Source organism: Pseudophryne corroboree, chromosome 10 (genome assembly GCF_028390025.1).
Source record: "Pseudophryne corroboree isolate aPseCor3 chromosome 10, aPseCor3.hap2, whole genome shotgun sequence".
NCBI classification, from domain to species: Eukaryota; Metazoa; Chordata; class Amphibia; order Anura; family Myobatrachidae; genus Pseudophryne; species Pseudophryne corroboree.
Genome location: NC_086453.1, coordinates 218,878,959 through 218,903,177, shown reverse-complemented (window position 1 = coordinate 218,903,177; position 24,219 = coordinate 218,878,959). Strand labels below are relative to the sequence as shown.

At 44.5% G+C, this 24,219-nt stretch overlaps 1 protein-coding gene across 3 annotated transcripts in view; it reads right to left on the bottom strand.

Moving 5' to 3' along the window:
* PLCH2 (phospholipase C eta 2) overlaps positions 1 to 24,219 on the bottom strand; it is a 1,361,647-nt gene that overhangs the window by 1,141,680 nt on the left and 195,748 nt on the right. For all 3 annotated transcript variants that reach the window (XM_063943084.1, XM_063943088.1, XM_063943089.1), the window contains exon 2: positions 21,614 to 22,139. In XM_063943084.1, coding sequence (XP_063799154.1) covers positions 21,614 to 21,722 — 109 coding nt within the window. In that variant the 5' untranslated portion in view covers positions 21,723 to 22,139. The remainder of the gene's footprint in view (positions 1 to 21,613; positions 22,140 to 24,219) is intronic.

The following is a 24,219-nucleotide window of genomic DNA, read 5'->3' as shown; positions in this document are numbered from 1 at the left end:
TTTAGTTCATGATACCAGGAATGCTGTGTACATAAGCCTGATGGCTATATCCTGTATTAAACATTACAGGGATTACCCCCGGGATTCTGTAAGGAGTCAGTTAACCACACTATTATTTGTAGGTGATATTGACTAGATGAAAAGGATATAGGAAAGGAGAATTTTTAATCCATGACATTCTAATAACTTTTGTATAATATATGTAGTATCATTGTACAAAGCTCTTGAAATAAATAAATATAAATAAACATATATGTGTCTGTCTGTCTATCTATCTATCTATCTATCTATCTATCTATCTATCTATCTATCTATCTATCTATCCATCTCTCTGCACAATTGACCTGTAAGGCATCAGTACACCTCCCTCTGGGACTGCGTGTCTGCTGTTGGATTCCAACGGGAAGCCCCTGCCATTGGAGGTGGCTGATTTTACTGAGAGGGCTGCAGCCCTCCAGCCAGAACCAGATTTAGGGGTCAGCGATATTTCCACGGGAAGGGGCGTGGCCACAGAATAGTACCAATTCACATTACACCGCACAGCAGTGTCCGTCAGTCACATTACACCACACAGTAGTACCCCTTATACACACTAGGAAAAGCCCCTTAAACATATTGCGCCAGGTAGAGCCCCTATCACACATTACAGCAGGGAGAGTCCCTATCACACATTACGGCAGTCAGAGTCCCCTTTCACACATTTTGGCAGCAGAGTCCCCCTTTTACACATTAGGCAGCAGTGTCCCCCTTTTTACACACTACGGCAGGTAGAGTACCCTTTTTACATAGTACTGCAAGCAGAGTCCCCCTTTTTCCACATTACAACAGCAGAGTCCCCCTTTTTACACCTTACGGCAGGCAGAGTCCTCCTTTTTACACATTACGCCAGACAGACCCCATTTTACAATGAGAGAGAGAGAGAGAGAGAGAGAGAAGTGGAGTGTGTTATACTTACGTTTGGCTCCATCCTTGCCGGCTGTCTCTGTCCTCTTAATGCTGCAGCAGCGCAGGCCACTGTGGGTGGGCTGGGGGAGGGCTGGTAGCCCTCCCAGAAGGCTCTGGTTGCGGGGGCAAAGAGGGAGCCAGGAGGCGGGGGGCGGAGCTGGAGCCTGAGACAGCAGCTGCAGCGCTGCCCAGCTACCTGTGTGAGAAGAGGTAGCTGGGGGCTAATGCAGCCTAGATCAACTTCAGCCGGGGAGGCAGGCGGACGGATGGGCGGATGAGCCCACAGTGCGGCACACTAGCTGCATCTGCACAATGGGTACACGGGGGACATCAGCTCCTCTAACGGGGGGAGGATTGCCATGCTGCTCCCTGCAGGTGCCTTACGTGCCTAGTGGGAAATCCGCACTGCCTCCAGCCCCTACATAAAATCTTCCACCGCTAACAGCCATAGCCTCTCACATGTTCTTTTACTTTTTTTTCACTTTTATTTATCATATTGTACTATTCCAATTCTGCTTTTCAAAACATATTTATTTAATTTACTTTATCCACTCACAGCTCTAAGAGGTATATATCCTTCTACAGTCACACACCAAACAGTCAGTGACGTATTAAGATCTACATGGGCAAGGAGTTTAAATTTATGAAGGGCTTGTTGTGTGCCTTGGGGTTCCGGTATGAATGGTCGACCAAGTTATGGTCGACAGTCATTAGGTCGACCACTACTGGTTGACATTGGCATGGTCAACATGGACAAATGGTCGACACATGAAAGGTCGACACATGAAAAAGTCAACATGAGGTTTTTTTTTACTTTTTCTGGTGTCGTTTTCTGCGTAAAGTGACGGGGAACCCCAATTAGTGCACCGCGTCCCCTCGCATGGCTCGCATTCGGGCAAGGTGCCTAACGCAGGTTACCGTTCCCAATCGTAGTCCACGTGGATCGTAAAGTATGGAAAAGTTCCACAAAACAATTTTTTTTTAAACTCATGTCGATCTTTTCATGTGTCGACCTTTTATGTGTCGACCATTTTCATGTCAATGTTGAGTAATAGTGGTCGACCTAATGACTGTCGAGCATAGCATGGTCGACCATCCAAACGGATACCGTGCCTCGGCAGGAGGTGTGACAAGCGATGCGGTGGTATGGCTAGTGATGTGGGTCTAAATAGGGAGTGTGGCTTGTGCCATGGGTGTGGCTATCTCCATAGAGGTCATAGCTAGTGCCTACCTTCAATCACTTAATAGTGGAGCAGAGCAACAGTGACTGCCATATGATACAGAGAAAACAACAACAACGGCTGCGCTGTGTGTCAGGAGTTATATCAAAACGAGAGCCAACGTGTGAATATATAAATATAATATTTAATAACAGTACTTCACAATAAAAAGATATAAAATAATAAAGTAATAAGGATAATATTAAAATAATAGCAGCACACCTATATCTGTCTCAGATGATTCATAACTTATTAGCCATGTACTGGGTAATAAATGTAGATTGAAACTGTTTGTGTTCCACAAAATGTTGAAAGGTGGAGAAAGATTCAAATAGTGCAATTCCAAATGGTTATGGCTCAGAGTCACCAGGTAAGTGATGGTTAGCTTTTATACCTCTCAAGGTGGGCTGGTTAATTAGCCGAGCGTCCTCGGCTAACAGTCCTTCGTTGCCCACTGCACTGTGCCCAGGGCTGGTGCAAGGTCTCTTGGCACCCTAGGCAAAACTTCTGCCTACTGCCCCTTCCCCCTACCTGCCCTTCAGGAGAAGGGCATACTGCTGCTCACCCCCACCCCGTCTGTTGTATGGCTGCTCCCTTCTCCTCAGTCTGTGTGGGCTCCTGCTGCCCCCCCACCACCACCCCCCCACTCTTTTAAATGTTGTCTGTTCTATCCCCTCCACCATCTGTGTGCATGCCAACTGCTCCCCCCCCCCCCCCTCCCCCAGACTGCTGCTCTCCCCCTCTTTTCTTATTAAATGCAGAGAGTGCACTAAGCAGCCACCTTACCTGCAGGCTGCGATGCAGAGTTGGGACTGAGTAGTCTGTGAAAGAGCCTGGAATGAAGAGCAGCACTGCATGTCACCCCCAGCCAGGACTCCAGGAGCTGTCAAAGTTACTGCATGTGCAAGGTGGAGTTGGATGCTGCAATACAGTAGCTTGGCAGTCGTGGTTACTGTAGAAAATTGTGCCAGGGGGATTGCGGCTGCTATGAGATGTAGGACCTCACTACCTTTTTCATGCAGCTGTAGCAGGCCGCCCTTTCAGGTCCCGGCGCCCCTAGGCAGCTGCTAAAGCTGCCTAGTGGAAGCTCCTGCCCTGACTGTGCCGCGGAGAGGAGATGCAGAAGCCGCCCGATGGCTGTCACTGACCACAGCGGTAAACTGGACGGCAGCCGCCTGGAGCGGTGGGATGATCAATTGAAGTGGTAGCAAGACCAATATGGATTGCACCAAGAATTCACCTGGACCAGGTGTGCATAGAGGCGGGATCCTGACGTGTTTCGTCACGTTCACGTGACTATAAAGTCGGCTAATTAACCAGCCCACCTTGAGAGGTATAAAAGCTAACCATCACTTACCTGGTGACTCTGAGCCATAACCATTTGGAATTGCACTATTTGAATCTTTTTCCACCCTTCAACATTTTGTGGAACACGAACAGTTTCAATCTACATTTATTACCCAGTACATGGCTAATAAGCTATGAATCATCTGAGACAGATATAGGTGAGCTGCTATTATTTTAATATTATCCTTATTACTTTATTATTTTATATCTTTTTATTGTGAAGTACTGTTATTAAATATTATATTTATATATTCACACGTTGGCTCTCGTTTTGATATAACTCCTGACACACAGCGCAGCCGTTGTTGTTGTTTTCTTATATTGTTTGTTTTACCACTCCACATAGTGTTTTCGGCAAGCGCAGTTTCTCAGGAATTTTGTACTTTTATTTGTATTAATTTAATTGAACTCATATTATTGTTATTGAGGCGCTGCAATAGTAGTCTTTTTTGGTTTGGTTCATATGATACAGAGAGCATTGCAGTGACCGCCTTATGACACAGAGAGCTATATCAACATGCAAATACGGTGTAAAGGGGAGTAACAATGGGGTAAAACAGAGCATATGTGGAAAGCAGAGCAGAGATGGGGGCAAAACAGAGCAGACAAGGAACTGAGAGCTCCTGGGACGCACTTACTGACACAGACAAATCTTACTGACACAGACACACTTACTGGCAGACACCGCTTACCGACAGACATCCCTTACCAGCACAAACACACTGGTACAGGACCACTAACTGACACATACACACTACAACGTTACAGTATGCTTCCAACTTTGTGGCAACAGTTTGGAGAAGGCCCTTTTCTATTCCAACATGACTGTGGCCCAGTGCACAAAACAAGGACTATAAAGACATGGTTTTACGAGTTGGCGTGGCAGAACTTGACTTGCCTGCACAGAGCCCTGACCTCAACCCCATCAAGCACCTTTGGGATGAACTGGAACAGAGGTTGCGAGCCAGGCCTTCTCGTCTAACATTAGTGCCTGACCTCATAAATGCTCTACAGAATGAAAAGGCACAAATTCCCACAGAAACACTCCACAATCGTGTGGAAAGCCTTCAAAGAAGAGTGGAAGCTGTTATACCTGCAAAAAGGGGCCAACTCCATATTAAAGTATATGTATTTGAATAAAATATCATTACAGCCTCTGTTAGTGTAATGGTCAGACATCTAAATACTTTTGTCCATAGTGTGTGTACTGCATGGATGTGTAATGGTATATGCACTGCACTGATGTGTGATGGTACAGGTTGAGTATCCCATATCCAAATATTCCGAAATACGGAATATTCCGAAATACGGACTTTTTTGAGTGAGAGCGAGATAGTGAAACCCTTGTTTTTTGATGGCTCAATGTACACAAACTTTGTTTAATACACAAAGTTATTAAAAATATTGTATTAAATGACCTTTAGGCTGTGTGTATAAGGTGTATATGAAACATAAATTAATTGTGTGAATATACACACTTTGTTTAATGCACAAAGTTATAAAAAATATTGTCTAAAATGACCTTCAGGCTGTGTGTATAAGGTGTATATGAAACATAAATGCATTCTGTGCTTAGATTTAGGTAACATCACCATGATATCTCATTATGGTATGCAATTATTCCAAAATACGGAAAAATCCGATACCCAAAATACCCCTGGTCCCAAGCATTTTGGATAAGGGATACTCAACCCGTATATGTACTGCATGGATATGTATTGGTATACTGTATGTAGTGTACGGATGTGCAATGGTATATACAAAGTTCAAGCCCTTCTTTACACACTCGGCGCAAACCACAGAAATACGTCCCTTATTTTCTTTCTTTGGATGTCAAACTTCCTCCTCGCACTTCTTCTAGTGAAAAGTCTCTGATCCGTATGTTCCGAAAAAATATGAAAAACAAAAAACAACCACCAATGTGAAGTTTCTTCTTATTTACAAATAGTCTCTATATACAATGTCTCTATAGTAAGATACAAGCTTCTGCGTACCAAGACTCTTATAAACAAATATCGATATATGGCTTAAAGGTATCTTTTATCCTCTTTTTCTTTTAAACTCGTGTTAACTTCACCACATGGTGTAACAACTTGAAAAAAATATTTGAGTAAAGGATAGTCCAATTGGGAACGTACCCCAAAACTCACACATTAAGTGCAGACCGTAAACACATCTAGGTATCTTTGGGGTATAATACACTGCGTACCCAAACTCACAATGTATGACGTGGGATAACTCTTGTATAGGTATCTTTCGAAGGCAGTGATTCAGTGTTCTTTTCTCCACTCGGAAATCTCATGTGCTCAGTGTAAATATATAAAAAAAGAAAAAATGCAATTTTCGTGCAGTATGTTTTGATAAGTTAATGTAAAGAAAATGATAGGTGCTCAAGAAGTAGGTCCTTCACCACTTTCCTTTATATGAAGGATTCACCGTGAGGTGTGAAGAAGAAAGAGACAAATTTGTCAAAAGTGGAGGGAGTCGACTGGGATGCGTACCCCAACACTCACACAGGAAATGCTGATTATAAACACATCTGGGTATCTTTAAGTCAATTCATATGGCGTACCCGAACTCACACTGTAAACTGTGTGGTGATTCTCATAAAGGTATCTTTAGAGGCCCAGTTATTCTCATCCAATGGATCTTCAACCATTAATATAGTCGCTCAGGAAAAGAAAGGAAATAAAACAGGAAAGGAAAATGTGTAGTAGGTTCTAAAGGAAGATGAACTTAATGATCTCGCTCAAGCTGAAGCGTACCCCACTCACACTAATCGGAAGTGATATATACACATCAAGGTATCTTACTATAGAGACATTGTATACAGAGACTATTTGTAAACAAGAAGAAACTACACATTGGTGGTTGTTTTTGTTTTTCATATTTTTTCGGAACATACGGATCAGAGACTTTTCACTAGAAGAAGTGCGAGGAGGAAGTTTGACATCCAAAGAAAGAAAATAAGGGACGTATTTCTGTGTGTTGCGCCGAGTGTGTAAAGAAGGGCTTGAACTTTGTATATGGCATTTCTTGTTTTAAATGTGGTGACATTTATCTAAGCCTTTTAACACCTTGGCTGCATTGCGCCTATTTTAGTCCGCTCTCCAAACCCAATCGTGCAATGGTATATGTACAGCATGGATGTGCAATGGTATATATACAACATGGAGGTGCAATGATAGATGTACAGTATGAATGTGTTGTGGGTGCCAATTACTTATTGTGCTTGCTCTGTGTTTAGATGCATAAAGTGGCTTAACCCATGCAAAGTATTGAGTGCGCTACCGAAATGGCAGTTTTGGCGCCCAAAAGCCCGACTTTGCTTACCACCTTTGAAGGATGCCAGCAGAAATAATGGGCATCTGCAGAACTCTGTGTGGTGATCCATGATTTTAGGCACAGGGAAAAAGCTACTTAATTGATTAGTCTTTCTCCACGCCACATGGTAATTACCTGCCCATTAGACGTGGGGTTGAATATGCCTCTCAATCACAGTTTTTGAAAAAGTAAAATGATGTGTCATTAAATGACTTTGTGAAATAAATAAAATGTGAATGTGACTATAATGTATGTAACTCTGAATTGAAATTATACCGGTTATGTATGTGATTCCAAAGTACAATTATACCAGTTATGTATGTAATTCCGAAGAACAATTCTACAGGTTATGTATGTAATTATGAATAATATTTTACCTCACATGCTATATATGTTATTTCAACATGTTTAATAAGCTGAAAGTAAAACCAAGAAGTGACACATACAGTATCAGTGATGAAATACATATATTGTTTATAAACAACCTTGTCATTACCTATATAAGTAAAAGATTGCTTGGTTCCCAATCCTAGTAATATCCTAAAACCTCCACCTTTCAAATTTCCTACAGTCCAAAATTAAGTAGTACATACCTCACAGAATTGATAAAAATTGGGTCTAATTAGGCCAACATACTTTCCTCATATTGCTTTTAAACACTGACAATTTTATTTGGCATTAAAACAAAAATTGAATGTCAAATTTAAGATGACAAAAAATGACTAATAGAGAATAAGGATCCTGTTAACATTTCATTATCAAGCCACATATTCATACCACTTTCCTTTGCCTTGACCTTTGAGAATATTCTCAAGTATGCAATAACAAATAATGTACTAGAAACATACTTTAGATAAAGACAAAGAAAATTCAAAGGTTCTTTTAATCTTCTAAAAATTAAATTATTGCTTTAAACAAACTCATAAGAACTTTAACATTTACTAATTATAGTGTTTACTTTTGTCCCCCTGGAAAGCATCCAGTCTATAGATCTACACTAAAAAGGTCTACAGTCAATAGGTCGACCACTAATGGTAGACATGCATCAGGTTGACAGGGACAAAAGGTCGACATGTAAAAGATTGACAGTTCAAAAGGTAGACAGGGTCAAACGGTCGATGTGATAATGGTCGACACATATATGGTCGACACAAGTTTTTTTTTAAAATTATGTATATAACTCTTTCATACTTTACCATCCACGTGGACTACAATTGGTAATAATAACAACCTGTGCCATGAGCAAAGGTAGCGGAGCGAGGAACCCTGCACAAAGCATGGTGAGTGAATCGGTATACTAAGGGGGCTTGTTTGGGAGAGAAAATTGGCAAAACACCCATAAAAAAAAAAAATTGTCTAAATTGTTTGCGTCTACCATTTCCATGTCGCTCTTTTTACCCTGTTGACCTTTTTACCCTGTCAACCTTTTCTACTATCTACCTGTTCTATGTCGACCTTTTGACTGTGTTGACCTAATGCATGTCTACCATTAATGCTAGACATATTGGGCGGTATACAAATAATATCTCACACCCAATCTCCTTTCTAAAGTGATTCCCGTTATCGCGCATATTGCACCCATAGTAATCAGGTTTAGCTGCGTAAAGGGTTGGGCGCCCTGCGAGCTGAAATAATTATACCACTCCCATCAGCAGAAACAGAACAGGTGTGGAAGGGGTTGAAAAGAACTGAATACAGCCCATTGACTGTAGACCTTTTTAGTGTAGACCTAATAATCCACACCCAAATGGAATGACAGTCAAATATAATTAACTGATTTGGAATTGCTTCAATTTGGTGGCAGCATCTTATTAAACCTATCAATGCAATATAAAAAAAAATAGTAACATAATTCTTTTACATGCAAGACAAAGGAAACATCTGCTGTCTGTCTAATATGCATCAATATCAGTTATTTGTCAAGATTCAACATATCACACCAGGTGTAAAGCACTATTGCAATTCTACTCCACCAAAACACGAACACTGTCAAAACACACTTGTCTTTCATAGACCACAGATTAACCATGGAAGACATTTCAATGTAACTCAAACTGAGATCAATAGAGTCAATTAACTCCTCTTCATTAGAAGAAAGACACTGAAATAGTTGACTTATATACTAATATGTACATTTATGTTTTACATGTTTAATATATTTTATTGAATATTACGCATCATGACAAAACAGAACTATAGCTTTTTAGCAATACATACCCATATATTATGTTTTTATCTTTGTATATTTACTAATTTAGACAAACATCGTTAAAGGTACAGGCCAGTTATTAAAAAAAAAGGAGATTTATGGTACACTTACCATGGTCAAATCTCTTTCTGCGAGGTACACTGGGATCCACAGGGAATACATCGGGGTATAGAGTTGGATCTTGATCCAAAGGCACCAACAGGCTAAAGCTTTGACTGTTCCCAGGATGCATTGCATGGCCTCTTCTATAACCCCGCCTCCGGACACTGCAGCTCAGTTTCGTTAACCAGTCCAATGCAGTAGCAGGTAAAAGAGAAGGCAGATGTTAGTCACATAGAACCACATTCTCACGACAGGAGAAGGGACCAGTGGCTAATGCCATACAAACCCAAAGAAGCTAAGTGTGTTAGGGTGGGCGACCTGTGGAACCCAGTGTACCTCGTAGAAAGAGATTTAACTATGGTAAGTCTACCAAGAATCTCCTTTTCTGCAGCGGGGTACACAGTGTTCCACAGGGAATACATCGGGGATGTCCTAAAGCAATTCCTCATGGGAGGGGACGCACCACAGTGGGCACAAGAACCCGGCGTCAAAAGGAAGCATCCTGGGTGTCGGAGGTATCAAAGGCATTAAACCTAATGAATGTGTTCACTGAGGACCACGTAGCCGCCTTGCACAATTGTTCAGCAGATGCGCCACGGCTTGCCACCCAAAAAGGTCCAACAGGCCGAGTAGAATGGGCCTTGATAGCAGCAGGAGATGGAAGACCAGCCTGTGCATAAGCTTGTGCAATCACCATTTTAATCCATCTAGCCAAGGTTTGCTTATTCGCAGGCCAGCCACGTTTGTGAAAACCAAAAAGTACAAAAAGGGTATCGGACCTCCTGAGAGAGGCAGTCCTCTCCACGTAAATATGCAGAGCCCGTACCACATCCAAAGACCGCTCTTTGGAGGACAAACCAGAAGAGATAAAAGCCGGAACCACGATCTCTTGGTTAAGGTGAAAAGATGATACCACCTTAGGCAAATAACCAGGGCGAGTTCGAAGAACTGCCCAGCCACGGTGAAAAATCAGAAAGGGCGGACGATAGGGCAAAGCTCCTAAGTCTGACACCGTCCTAGCAGAGGCAATAGCCAGCAGAAACATGACCTTAAGCGTAAGATATTTAAGGTCCACAGATTCAAGAGGTTTAAATGGAGACTCTTGTAGGGCATTCAAGACAACAGAAAGATCCCATGGAGCCACAGGATGGACATATGGAGGCTGGATCCGTAAAACGCCTTGAGTGAAAGTATGAACATCAGGAACAGACACAATCTTCCTCTGAAACCACACTGACAAGGCAGAAATATGAACCTTTAGGGAGGCTAAACGAAGGCCCAAGTCCAGGCCTTGTTGCAGAAAAGCCAGAAGTCTGGAAGTTCTAAAATTGTATGCGTCGTAATTCTTAGCAGCACACCAGGTGAAGTAAGAATTCCATACCCTGTAATAAATCCGCGCAGAAGCCGGTTTGCGGGCCTTCAGCATAGTTTGGATAACCGCCTCGGAGAATCCTTTGGCCCTCAGGAGCGAAGCTTCAAGAGCCACGCCGTCAAAGCCAGCCTGGCCAGGTCTGGATAGACACAAGGTCCCTGAATGAGGAGGTCTGGGCATAGAGGAAGTAGAAGAGAACGCTCAATCGATAGACCCTGCAGGTCTGAGAACCAATGCCATCTGGGCCACGCTGGAGCGACTAGAAGTAGTATTCCTTCTTCTTGCTTGAACTTCCATAGTACCCTAGGCAGACGTGACACTGGAGGGAACTCGTATGGCAGCTGAAAGTTCCATGGAATTGCCAGTGCGTCCACGAACGCTGCTTGAGGATCCCTTGTCCTTGATCCGAAGACCGGAACCTTCTTGTCCACTGGGAGTTGAAAGACTTCCGGATGAAGACCCCACTCTCCGGCGTGCACATCCTGACGACTGAGGAAATACGCTTCCCAGTTGAGGACTCAGGGAATGAACACTGCCGATATTGCTGGCAGATGATGTTCCGCCCAACAAAGGATTTTTGACACTTCCATCATTGCCATGTGGCTTCGAGTGCCGCCTTGATGATTTATGTATGCCACCGTGGTGGCATTGTCTGATTGTACTTGAACAGGCCTGTTCTGTACCAGAGGCAGGGCCAGATTCAAAGCATTGAACACCAGAATGTTTATTGGGAGGAGAGATTCCTCCTTGGTCCACCGACCCTGGAGAGAGTGTTGCTCCAGCACCACGCCCCAACCCCTCAGACTGGTGTCCGTAGTCAGTAGGACCCAGTTGGGGATCCAGAAGGGTCGAGCCCTGCTCAACTTTTGGTCCTGCAGCCACCAGCTCAGTGACAGATGAACCTCCGGAGTCAAGGAGATCAATAGAGACCTGATACGATGAGGCAGGCTGTCCCATTTGGAAAGGATTAACCTCTGCAGAGGATGGGAATGAAATTGAGTGTACTCCACCATGTCAAAAGCCGATACCATAAGGCCTAGTACTTGCATTGCCAAGTGTATCGACACCCTTGGGCGAGAAAGAAAGCATCTGATCCTGTCCTCTAGTTTCAGGACTTTCTCCGGAGACAGAAACAGTCTTTGGCTGTGTGTGTCTAGCAGTGCCCCCAGGTGCGCCATGCTCCGAGCAGGGACCAGGGAGGACTTTTTCCAGTTGATGAGCCACCCGTGGGCTTGTAGGAATTCGGCTGTCAGCTCCAGATGACTGAGGAGAACATCTTGGGAGTTTGCTAGGATCAACAAGTCGTCCAGATACGGCAGGATTCTGATTCCCTGATGGCGGAGAAGGGCCGGCATCATGGCCATGATCTTGGTGAAGATCCGAGGGGCGGTGTACAGTCCAAATGGCAGGGCCTGGAATTGATAATATAGGATATCAATAGCAAACCACAGATATTGCTGATGCGATATGGCAATAGGTATATGCAGGTAAGCATCCTGTATGTCCAGGGATACCATACAGTCTTTGGGTTCCATGGCCAGTACAATAGAGCGCAGAGTTTCCATACGGAATTTGGACACTTTCACAAATTTGTTCAAAGATTTGAGGTTGAGTATAGGCCGAAAAGACCCATTGTGTTTTGGAACTACAAACTGGGTCGAATAGTATCCCCTGCCTTTCTGGGACAGAGGTACCAGCACTACCACTCCTGTGTCCAGGAGGGATCATACAACCAATTGTAGAGCTTGCATCTGAAGGGAGAACCGTTGAGCAGAACTGGCGAGGGGGACGTCTCTTGAAAGAGACTGCATACCTGTGAGAGACAACTTCCCGCGCCCAGGCATCCAAAGTGGTCTTTAAAGAGGCCTGGGCGAACTGCAAAAGTCGGCATCCCACCCTGGGATCCCCCAGGGGGAGGCCCGCACCATCAGGCAGCAGGATTGTCTTGTTTGGAAGCAGGCTGACGCACGGCCCAGGATTGTTTAGGTTTGGATTTAGTGGTTTTGGAAGTACGAACCTGTCACGGGTACGTCTGACCCTTTGCTTTCCCTGGAGGTCGAAAGGAATGAAAAGTGGTACTCTTTGCCTTCGGTGCAGAAGGATTAGTACTTGGGAGAAACGCAGTCTTAGCAGTTGCCAAGTCAGTCACAATCTTATTCAGATCTTGTCAAAATAAGAGGTCTCCTTTAAAAGGGAGCACCTCCAAGGTCTTTTTGGAGTCTAGGTCCACTTTCCAGGACCTCAACCACAGAATTCAGAGAGCCAGGATAGACGTAGTAGACGCCTTGGCCGCCATTACACCTGCCTAAGAGGACGCCTCCTGAATATAGTGGGAGGCGGTGGTAATATGAGACATATATTGACTGGCAGTGTCAGAAATATCCTGAGGCAGCTCATCCTCTAATGTCTGAACCCATGCTTGCGGCCCAGGAGGCTGCTATAGTGGGTCTATGTACTGCACCGGTAAGGGAGTAAATAGACTTCAGGCATCCCTCCACATGCTTATCCGTTGCTTCCTTCAGTGAGGTGACAGTGGTGACAGGCAGAATAGATGACACCACAAGACGGGCAAAATGAGAGTCCACCGGCGTTGGAGTTTCCCACTTGTTACTCAACTCCGCAGGGATAGGATAATGAGCCAGCATCTTTTTAGACAGAGAGAATTTCTTTCCTGGAGACGACCAGGATTCCTGATGTATGTCAATTAAATGGTCAGAATGTGGTAAGACTACTTTAGTAACCTTCTGACGTTTGAACTTATCATGTTTCTTAGACGCAGTAGTGGGATCTACCTCATCATCAACTTGTAGAATCAGCTTAATAGCCTCCACTAGGTCAGGAACATCAACCTGAGTTGAAGGGTCCTCGTCAGAAGCGACTGTATCAGTGTCTGATGGATCAGTATATTCCCCATCCTCATCAGACAAATTATCTGAAATATTAGTGGATTGTGAGGAGGAAGCGGCCCGCTTAGATAACCCCTTGACCCCAGAGGGGCGTGAGGTAGACTTTTGCCTAACCAAAGATTGATTTAATTGTTGTATCTGGGTAGACAGAGTGACCGCCCAGGACGGATTAACTACAGGGACAATATGTGGCTGCAATGGCACAGGAGGACCCACAGGGGGCGTAAGATGTGTCACAAGTGTATTCAGCATACTTAAGAACGCTGCCCAAGGTGGTTCCTGATTGGCCACAGGTGCTGCTGGCTGACTGGGAGATGTATGGCACCCAGTGCCTGAACCGTCAGCTAAAACTTCCCCCTCAGGTAAATCCTTGGTGCAAGCACTGCATGATGCCGAAGCGTCCGCGTATTTCCCACCCTGTGTGGCAGACATTATAGGGAATGTAGCCTTAGAGCGTAACAGTACGATATAGCCAGACAAACACAACACCTGCAAATAACCCCCTGATTTACGTGACAGTAAATACAGGACACAAACAGAGGATTAAAGCGGTATGAGGTGACTGAAATACACAGAAAAAAACACAAAACAGTATATACAGTGTAGCACTATATATCTATGAGACCCTAGCCCCCCAGGGTACAGAATATAGTGATAGCAATAAGTGTGATACACTAGAATGAATCCACACAGCAACTACAGGCACACACAGTCACAGGTACAATGCAGAAGTGATTACAGAAAAACAATAAAACTGCACTGAACCAGTAAAACTACATATATATATATATATATATATATATATATACACACACACACACACACACATACATATATATAAAAATAATAATGCACAGTAGATACTGGATGTATATCTCAGAAAACTTGTACTAAATATTCAGGTAGAAGTACACTTGTTCTTAACTAACACTGTCTAAAATGACATGTAGAATACTTAAATGACTGTAAATTCACAGCGCTGATGAGACAGGCAGATTTACAGAGGAAACATAGCCCTGTAGTCCCGGAGATCAGCCGCAGCTACTTGTATAAAGATGGCGCCAAAATCTCTGTGACGGAGTGAGGGAGAGTGAAATGCAGCTCCAGGGCAGGAACACCAGCAGTATATGGCGCCCGGAGTTGGGGGAGGGGCTACAGGTCAGCGCCATATCCCCTATGCTGCTCCTCACCACCGGGTACTGTGGAACCTATGTAAAACGGATTTTTCAACTGTGCAGTTCAGCAGCGTGGTCCGTCTCCTGGGACCGCGACCGGAACGCGATTTACCAGTGGGTCCTCCCTGGGGGACCCTCTTACCTCCTCCCTGATGTGCAGCCACGCGATCCTGGAGAGCGTCAGCGGTGCTGTGCCTGTGAACCGGTGCCCCTCACCTGCAAGTACCCGGGAACCAGCAGCGGGAGTATGCAGCGCTACTGGGGAGGTGATGGAGCTGCAGCACAGCATGTCAGAATGACATAGGAAGTGCTGCGGCTCTTGAAGTCTTCTAAAAAGCTCTTTTCAGGGCTGCCTAGCGCAGCCCCCCCTGTTAGGTGACCTGCTATGCAGGCACCAACTTACAAACTGAGCTCTAGTGTCCGGAGGCGGGGTTATAGAGGAGGCCATCCTGGGAACAGTCAAAGCTTTAGCCTGTTGGTGCCCCTGGATCAAGATCCAACTCTACACAGTGTACCCCGCTGCAGAAATAGATATTTTTTTATTGAAGCATTGTAGGGAATATGCAATCAATATACAGCACAAGGGGGGTAATTCAGACCTGATCACAGGGTTTGTTTTTTGCATCCCTGCGATCAGGTAGTCACCACCTACAGGGGGAGGGTAGGGTGTGTGTGCAGTTGTGCGTTTGCTTTTGCTGCAGAGCTGCACAAACTTATGTTATCTCTGCACTGGCCAGGACTTACTCAGCCACTGCGATGATCGGGGCTGGAGCTGACGTCAGAAACCCTTCCTCCAAACGCCTGGTCCCTCCTGGGTTTTCCCGGACACTCCTTGAAAATGGTCAGTTGCCACCTACAAACGGCCTCTTCCTATCAATCTCCTTGCGATCGCCGGTGCATTCAGAATTTTCGCACCATCCCGTCGCTGACTGGCGATCCCTGTTGCTGCGGTCCATCACGCTTGCACATTGTGAGAAAACACAGCCTAGCGATCAGGTCTGAATTGGCCCCAAGAAACTAAGGGGTATATGCAATTGCGGTCGAATTCCCGAAAATGTCAAAAAACGGGACATTTTCACCCCGCAAAAAATTTCGACAATGCAATACAGTACTTTTCGTCAAAAAACGGCCATTCCAAATTCGACTTTTTGAAATTCGACATTTGTCAAATGCGACATTTCTGCAATGGTACAAATGCGGCATTTCGACAAAAGTATATTCAATTGAAGATTGTAAATTCGACAACAGTGCTTTTAGACAGTAAATTCGTCATTTTCAATCCGCCACACTTTGCTGGCGGAATCTAATAAAAAAATTAAAAAAACATGTTTTTTTTGTGTGTTTTTTTATTGGTAATAGCATATCTATTTATATTAGAAGGGATTAGGTACTTGGTTTGTCTATTTAGGAGGCACAAGTATTATTTATATATTTTTAAAATATTATATATTTTTTTTTAATGGAATGGGGTAAAAACCCGAAAAAAATTTGCGTGGGGTCCCCCCTCCTAAGCATAACCAGCCTCGGGCTCTTTGTGCCGGTCCTGGTTGCCAAAATACGGGGAAAAAATGACAGGGGATCCCCCGTATTTTAACAACCAGCACCGGGCTCTGCGCCTGGTCCTGGTGCAAAAAATACGGGGGACAAAAAGAGTAGGGGTCCCCCGTATTTTTTGTACCAGCACCGGGCTCCACTAGCTGGACAGATAATGCCACAGCCGGGGGTCACTTTTATACAGCGCCCTGCGGCCGTGGCATTAAATACCCAACTAGTCACCCCTGGCCGGGGTACCCTGGAGGAGAAGGGACCCCTTCAATCAAGGGGTCCCCCCCAGCAACCCAAGAGCCAGGGGTGAAGCCCGAGGCTGTCCCCCCCCCAAGGGCTGCGGATGGGGGGCTGATAGCCATCTGTAAAAATTGAAGAATATTGATTTTTGCAGAAGAACTACAAGTCCCAGCAAGCCTCCCCCGCAAGCCGGTACTTGGAGAACCACAAGTACCAGCATGCGGGGGGGAAACGGGCCCGCTGGTACCTGTAGTTCTACTGCAAAAAAATACCCAAATAAAAACAGGACACAGACACCGTGAAAGTATAACTTTATTACATACATTCCGACACACATACTTACCTATGTTGACACGCCGACTCTGGCCACGTCTCCAATGTCGACGTCCGGGGTACCTGAAAATAAAATTATACTCACCTGATCCAGTGTCCGGTTCTTTTATTGTAATCCACGTACTTGGCAAAACAAAAAAACGCATTTACCCGAACCAGACGGACTGAAAGGGGTCCCATGTTTACACATGGGACCCCTTTCCCCGAATGCAGAGAACCCCCGTGACTCCTGTCACAGAAGGTCCCTTCAGCCAATCAGGAAGCTCCACTTCGTGGCACTCTCCTGATTGGCTGTATGCGCGTCGGAGCTGTCAGACGCGCATCGCACAGCCCCCTCCATTATCTTCAATGGTGGGAACTTTGCGGTCAGCGGTGTGGTCACCCGCGGTCAGCGGCTGACCGCGGGTAACCCCACCGCTGACCGCAAAGTTCCCACCATTGAAACTAATGGAGGGAGCTGTGCGATGCGCGTCTGACAGCTCCGACGCGCATACAGCCAATCAGGAGAGTGCCACGAAGTGGCGCTTCCTGATTGGCTGAAGGGACCTTCTGTGACAGGAGTCACGGGGGTTCTCTGCATTCGGGGAAAGGGGTCCCATGTGTAAACATGGGACCCCTTTCAGTCCGTCTGGTTCGGGTAAATGCGTTTTTTTGTTTTGCCAAGTACGTGGATTACAATAAAAGAACCGGACACTGGATCAGGTGAGTATAATTTTATTTTCAGGTACCCCGGACGTCGACATTGGACGTGGCCAGAGTCGGCGTGTCAACATAGGTAAGTATGTGTGTCGGCATGTATGTAATAAAGTTATACGTTCACGGTGTCTGTGTCCTGTTTTTATTTGGGTATTTTTTTGCAGTAGAACTACAGGTACCAGCGGGCCCGTTTCCCCCCGCATGCTGGTACTTGTGGTTCTCCAAGTACCGGCTTGCGGGTGAGGCTTGCTGGGACTTGTAGTTCTTCTGCAAAAAACAATATTCTTACATTTTCAACAAGGCTATCAGCCCCCCATCCGCAGCCCTTGGATGGGGGGGGGACAGCCTCGGGCTTCACCCATGGCCCTTGGGTGGCTGGGGAGGGACCCCTTGATTGAAGGGGTCCCCTCTCCTCCAGGGTACCCCGGCCAGGGGTGACTAGTTGGGTATTTAATGCCACGGCCGCAGGGCGCTGTATAAAAGTGACCCCCGGCTGTGGCATTATCTGTCCAGCTAATGGAGCCCGGTGCTGGTACAAAAAATACGGGGGACCCCTACTCTTTTTGTCCTCCGTATTTTTTGCACCAGGACCAGGCGCAGAGCTTGGTGCTGGTTGTTAAAATACGGGGGATCCCCTGTCATTTTTCCCCCCGTATTTTGGCAACCAGGACCGGCTCAAAGAGCCCGAGACTGGTTATGCTTAGGAGGGGGGACCCCACGCAATTTTTTTTCGTTTTTTTTACCGTTTTTTAAACATTTTTAAAAATCTAATTAAAATCCGTCAAATCTGCCGTTTTTCGACAGCGGGACTGTCGAATTTGTTTTTTATTGAATATGTCGAATTCCGGCATCCACCTGCCGGAATTCGACGGTCGAATTGTGTTGAATTTAAAAACTGGAGGCGAAAAAGTGCCGCAATTCGCCCGGAATTGCATATACCCCTAAGGGCGGTATCCAATTAATGACCAATGGAGGACAGAAGCAACCCTGCTACACAGCTACAGAAAGTGAGACATATAAAGAAGAGGGTAGAGCTCCGACATGTGTCGGCTGTCAGAATGTCTTTGAAACGTGGGAGAAAATACAAACTGTGCACAGATAATGCACCGGTTGGATTCAAACTCTTGACCCCATGTTTGTAAATGGTGGATGAGGCTCACAGTAGGCTAATGTATTAAAGTTTAAAGTTATTAAGCATCAAGGTAACAATAATGTGCATTCCTTTATACTAAAGTACATGTAGTAGCTTGATTACTGTTGAACATATACTTTTCAACAGTGTCATTCTGCAGCAGGGTTCGGTATGTGTTACCGCTGCACGGGATGCCGAATGTCAGTATACCGATATCGGCATCCCGAACGGTAGAATGCTGGCAAGAGGGCGAGCGCAACAAAGCCCCTTGCAGACACCCATAGAGGGAAAATCACCTACCTCATCGGTATACCGGCGGCGATATGGTGCCCCCGTCGGGATCCTCGCGTCGGTTGTGTGACAGCCAGGATTCCGATGAGCGGTATTCTAAACGCACACCCTGCAGATGAGTCACTTTACATATAAAGTCTGTTAGTAACTGTTATTGCATTTAGAAAACACTAGTCTATATGCCAATGCAATGTGCGGGATGCACTATGAAGGCGGATTACATTCCGACAAACATCGCGCCATTATTGCAGTGGTACTAATCGATGCACTAACATGCAATTTGTACTGCAAGGACAGCTCTTCTGATAAGTGCTGTCCTTTGCGATGTCCTCCCGTCACTTGACTTCTAGGTATTTTTACCACATTTTTCTTTTAGTGCATCCCACCAATGTTTGTTGTTAGCTTTTATACTGTTTACACCTCACCCTGAGCTCCACCATGGGTTCCTCTACTACCAGGGTCGGACTGGCCCACAGGGGTACCAGGGAAACCACCGGTAGGCCCCACTGTCTGAGGGCCCACTCCTTCCTCTAGGGATCAGGTTCCAGACTTGTATTATACATGGTAGATATGTTGCATTACACTGCACTAAACTATTGTGTATTTCAAGCCTCTGTGGAGGCTGGTCACACCCCCTTTGTAGGCTGGCCACACCCCTAAGTATGGGCCCCTATAACTGCATTCCCCCGGTGGGCCCTTCATGCCCCAGTCCGACACTGTCTACTACGGGTGGTCTTCAGGTTGCCGAATGTCGGAATCCCGGCGCACAGTATACTGGCGCCGGAATCCCGACACCTGGCATACCGACAGATATTCTCCCTCGTGGGGTCCATGACCCCTCTGGAGGGAGTATAAATAGCGCCACTGTGCCCGCAGCATGGCGAGCGCAGCGAGCCCGCAAGGGGCTCATTTGCGCTCGCCGTGCTGTCGGTATGCCGGCGGTCGGGCTCCCGGCGCCGGTATGCTGGTCGCCGGGAGCCCGGCCGCTGGCATACCATACTACACCGGTCTACTACAACTCTGGTAAACACTGGTAAAATGGCAGTGGGTATAGAGACATTAAACAATGATTCCTAGTGTCAGACATGCATGTCTCTAGCAATATTTACATTAGAACAGAGTTGTCTGTAAATTGTTATGATTACCATTCTACCAGATTTATTATCTCCAGTGCTGGTGTCATGACATTCTCTGTAATAGGGTTTCTAGAATATTGGCTTTACATTAAAAAATGGTCCCTGTCTTTCCTAACACTGCCACTTATAATCCCATCTCATATACACTGCTTACATGCGTTCCTCGCAGTAACAAGAGCAAACATAGACAAAATTACCACGCCTTACATTATGCTAAAAGTTAGGGTTCTGATTCTGGAGCATAACAAGCTAGGAACAGCTTCATGTTTATTTGTTCTGCTTTTGAACAATGGGACCATATGATAACCGTGTGTCTTTTTGAAACCATATTTACTAAACGGAAGTTCACACAGTTGTACAAAATACTACAGAGCAGAGCTCACAGACATATGAAACCAGCGTGGATAAACCAGTAAAGAGAAAAAGATTGTTTCAAACCAAGATTGTCAGCATGAAGAAGGGACTACAGTATATACAGAACAGTAATGTGTAAACTTTATAACAGGTTTACGGCACAAATCACTTTACAAATGTTATTGTTAAAATGTGTTTCATTACATTTCAAATATTTATACAACTACTATAATTATCTTAAAACATAATGCAATAAACCAAGTCTCAAATTATTTCCATGGTAATCCAGCACAGCAAATCAGTTTTATATAATTATCTTAGAATAATGCACACACTCTTCAAAGTGCAATATTTGTCTGCACATATCTGCATTTATTTGCAATTATTTTTATCCTTAGTATCATTAAACAAATATTGTAGGGGATGGTCATGTTATTTACCCACCATACTGCATTTCTGTTTACTATTGTCCAAGGCACATGTGACATATCATCGCAGACTGAAAGCATTGGGAACTTGTTTCCTGGCAAAATCATTATTGATAGAGGTATGTTTAACAACGGTAGGTGACAGATGTGTTTCATGCAGCGTAACAGACTTAAGTCTGCAATGCAATGTATCCAAAAACTTGCTATATTGCTTATATTTCAGTCTCTAAGAGCCAATATCATTATACTATGTGTTCCAAGAACCCTCTATGTTATAGCAAGACGTGGTCAGTCATACAAGTTTGTGTGCATGAAACAAACGCACCTTCCTTGTCTCTTGGCTACGTAGTCTAGCTTTTCAATTACTGATTCATGCAAACTCATTCGACTGCTGCAGTCACCCAGAATTAAAATAATTTTCAATGAACAAGAAATAATTACTACTTAATGCTCACTGAAGCCTGAAATACCCTATTGAACACAATTTAACTCCCATTTAACTTCCCATATATAATATGACAATTAAGATGCCAACAGTAGAAACAAATAACCCATAAATATTACTAGATTCACTTGTAAATGTTTTCCAAGCAATCAAGAATATAAAACCAAAATTACAATTCCTGTTACAATATGCCTCTTGACCTAAAATTACTTATTGTAGCTTAGTACCAGACATGACGCCTTACTGATGGCACGCCAAATACTTCATGTGTTGCGGTAAGTATGTCAAAAACAACCTGGCAAATTGCCTACTGCCAGAAATCCATCTTCCTCCAATCTCACAGAATGCATTGTCAATGGTAAAAGCCACCAATTTATATTTTTGAATATAGGGAATAAAATTTGGTTACTTACCAACATCTACAATGTTCTCAAACAGAAAAACAAAGTTGGGGTCATCTCCAATGACTGAAGACAGAGGAGACTTCTTCTTGGAGTTCGCTTTTGGAGATGGTATCGCCATGGCGGGTTCTACTTAAATGTTCCCAATGATCTACAGGTAAATCCTCCAGGAAAGATCCAGCTCTAATTAGAAAACACCGGTAAGGAACAATGCCAGCGTGCAGCTTGCTAAGAAGAAAATGTGACAGTGTCAGTTTCCGGAACACCAGACCTCGCCTCTGTGTTTTGTTTCCACAAGAAGCTCAGAACTCTAGAGCGTGGAATGTTTTACTGTCCTCAGACTCCCATTTCAAAGCAGTAGTCATGAAGCAGCGGTCATCCCGCCTACACATACTGTAGTGCAAATGACCAGGTGTGAGCCTGCAGTGAGGCGTGTCCAGATAATGCCCAGTAGACACAACTGTTTAGTGTCTCCAGATGATGATGGCAATTCTAATTACTGTTGCTTCCATTTAGATGTCAGATCTATATCTCCATCCTGTCAACAGAAAAAAATGTGGGTTTAGAAAGGCATCCTGATCTTACAGGTAAGTACTGAGAAGTAACATACAAATGTGTAAAACAAATCCCAACTGCCCCGGCTCAGTTAATCCTATTAAAGGCAATGAGGAAGAGGGCTCCATCTGTAACTCAGAGATATTTAAAACTGTGATACAGTACGGATGGTGTAATGGTTAGCATTACTGCCTCACAGCACTGAGCTGATGAGTCTGATTCACATATCCCTAACTGTGTGGAGTTTGTATATTCTCCCCGTGCTTGCCTGGGTTTCCATTAGGTACTCTGCTTTCCTCCAACAATCCAATACTGGTAGGTTAATTGTCCCTCAACAAAAAATAACCCTATTGTGGTCCCGATTCAGACCTGATCGCTGCTGTACGTTTTCACTGCGTTTTCTACTGCGCATGCATATGTACCGCAATGCACAGGTGCGTCGCCAAACAGCGACAGGAAAATTTTGATTGCACGGCATAGTGATTGACAGGAAGCGGACGTTTATGGGCCGATTTCTGGTCGTGTCAGGAAAAACGCAGGCGTTCCCAGGCATTTTCAGGGCGGGTGTGTGACATCAGCTCTGGCCCCGATCAGCCTGATTCCTTCGCACTGGAGGAGTAAGTATTGAGCTACGCAAAAGACTGCGCACACTGCACAGAATTGGTAAAACATTCGATGGTAAGTGTAATGCGAACGGTTTTGCAGCTGTCCGCTTACTGAGGGGAATTTTCGCACAGCGTACACATGCAGTCGCACACTTGCACAGGGCAAATTTTCACTCCTCCTGGGCAGCGACTATCTGATCGCGGTGTAATTTTCAGCAGAGCGATCAGGTCTCAATTAGGCCCACTGTTAGTGTGTGCATGTACATGTGTTTAGGCAGACTAGATGGGCAAAGTGGTTCTTATCTGCCGTCAAATTCAAATCTAAAATATTTGCACTGATATTGTACTTTAATGTAATTTAAGTACAAAGTAGGCCGTCATTTTGCAGACGGAAAGGATTGCATGTTGGCAAAAATGTGCTATCTAATATGTGCACATATAATGGCCTGCATGCAGGCCAATCTAGCAGCAGCGATAGCGATGCTCGGGGCTGCGCATCGCTATCGCTGTAGGGGGTACACACGGAGCGATAATGCTGAAATTTTAAGCAATCTGGTCAGATTGCTTAGATTATCGCTCCGTGAGTACCCCTCTTTAGACACTAGGCTGCACACATTTTTTCCTATGTAAAGTTAAGTTTAAAGTTTACATGAAAAAACTGGAGCAGAAATACACATTAAATAAACTCCTACATCTTACTAAATCGGAATTACAAAAATGTAGGTGAATCATTGTATTTGAACATTTCTATTTCAGCCTTCCGTAATTCAAATAGCTCCCTCTTGCAACAAAAATCTACAGTATACAGTACTTCAGTATGCATTCTAGCTTATCCACTCACTAATTAGTCACTAATCTAGACAAAGTAGATAATGATTTAGTCCAGAAACACCCCTGATCCTACAAAAGATAGGGTTCTAGTTAGTAAAAAATGTGTTAAACTGTATAAAATTCTCAATGTTTTTGCTGTTTTCCACTTTAATTGTTTTCTCCGTGTGTATATGATAAAGTCCTACAAAGTGACGGGCCTTTCCTGGCAGAAGAAATATCGTCTCTGCTTAGGTCTTTTTGACATTTTTCATAAACGTAAAAGACAGCAACATATATTCGAAGGTCAGTATGCATGTGCCAGTCTGCGCATGCAAAGAACACTTCCGAGGGATCTGTGAAGTGCTGCACTCCAGATAAGAACTGTCTCTTCCTTGCTGTTTCCATAGCAGGCAGCCATAACGTCACTGAGAGATGGCATAGTGGCATGTGTAATAGGTTCCAAGTTTGCCGGAGGTGCGGGATGCCGGCAAATCTCTGACTTTTTTTTTTAGCACCAATCATTTCCAAGCATGGTTTTGCCTTGAAAATGATTGCCCCTTAAAAAAATGTCAGAGGAGCTTTTAGAGAGGAGAAGGCTGTTGAACTTGAGGAGGCTTGTGCCACCCTTAATAGGCTTCTCTCTGATAA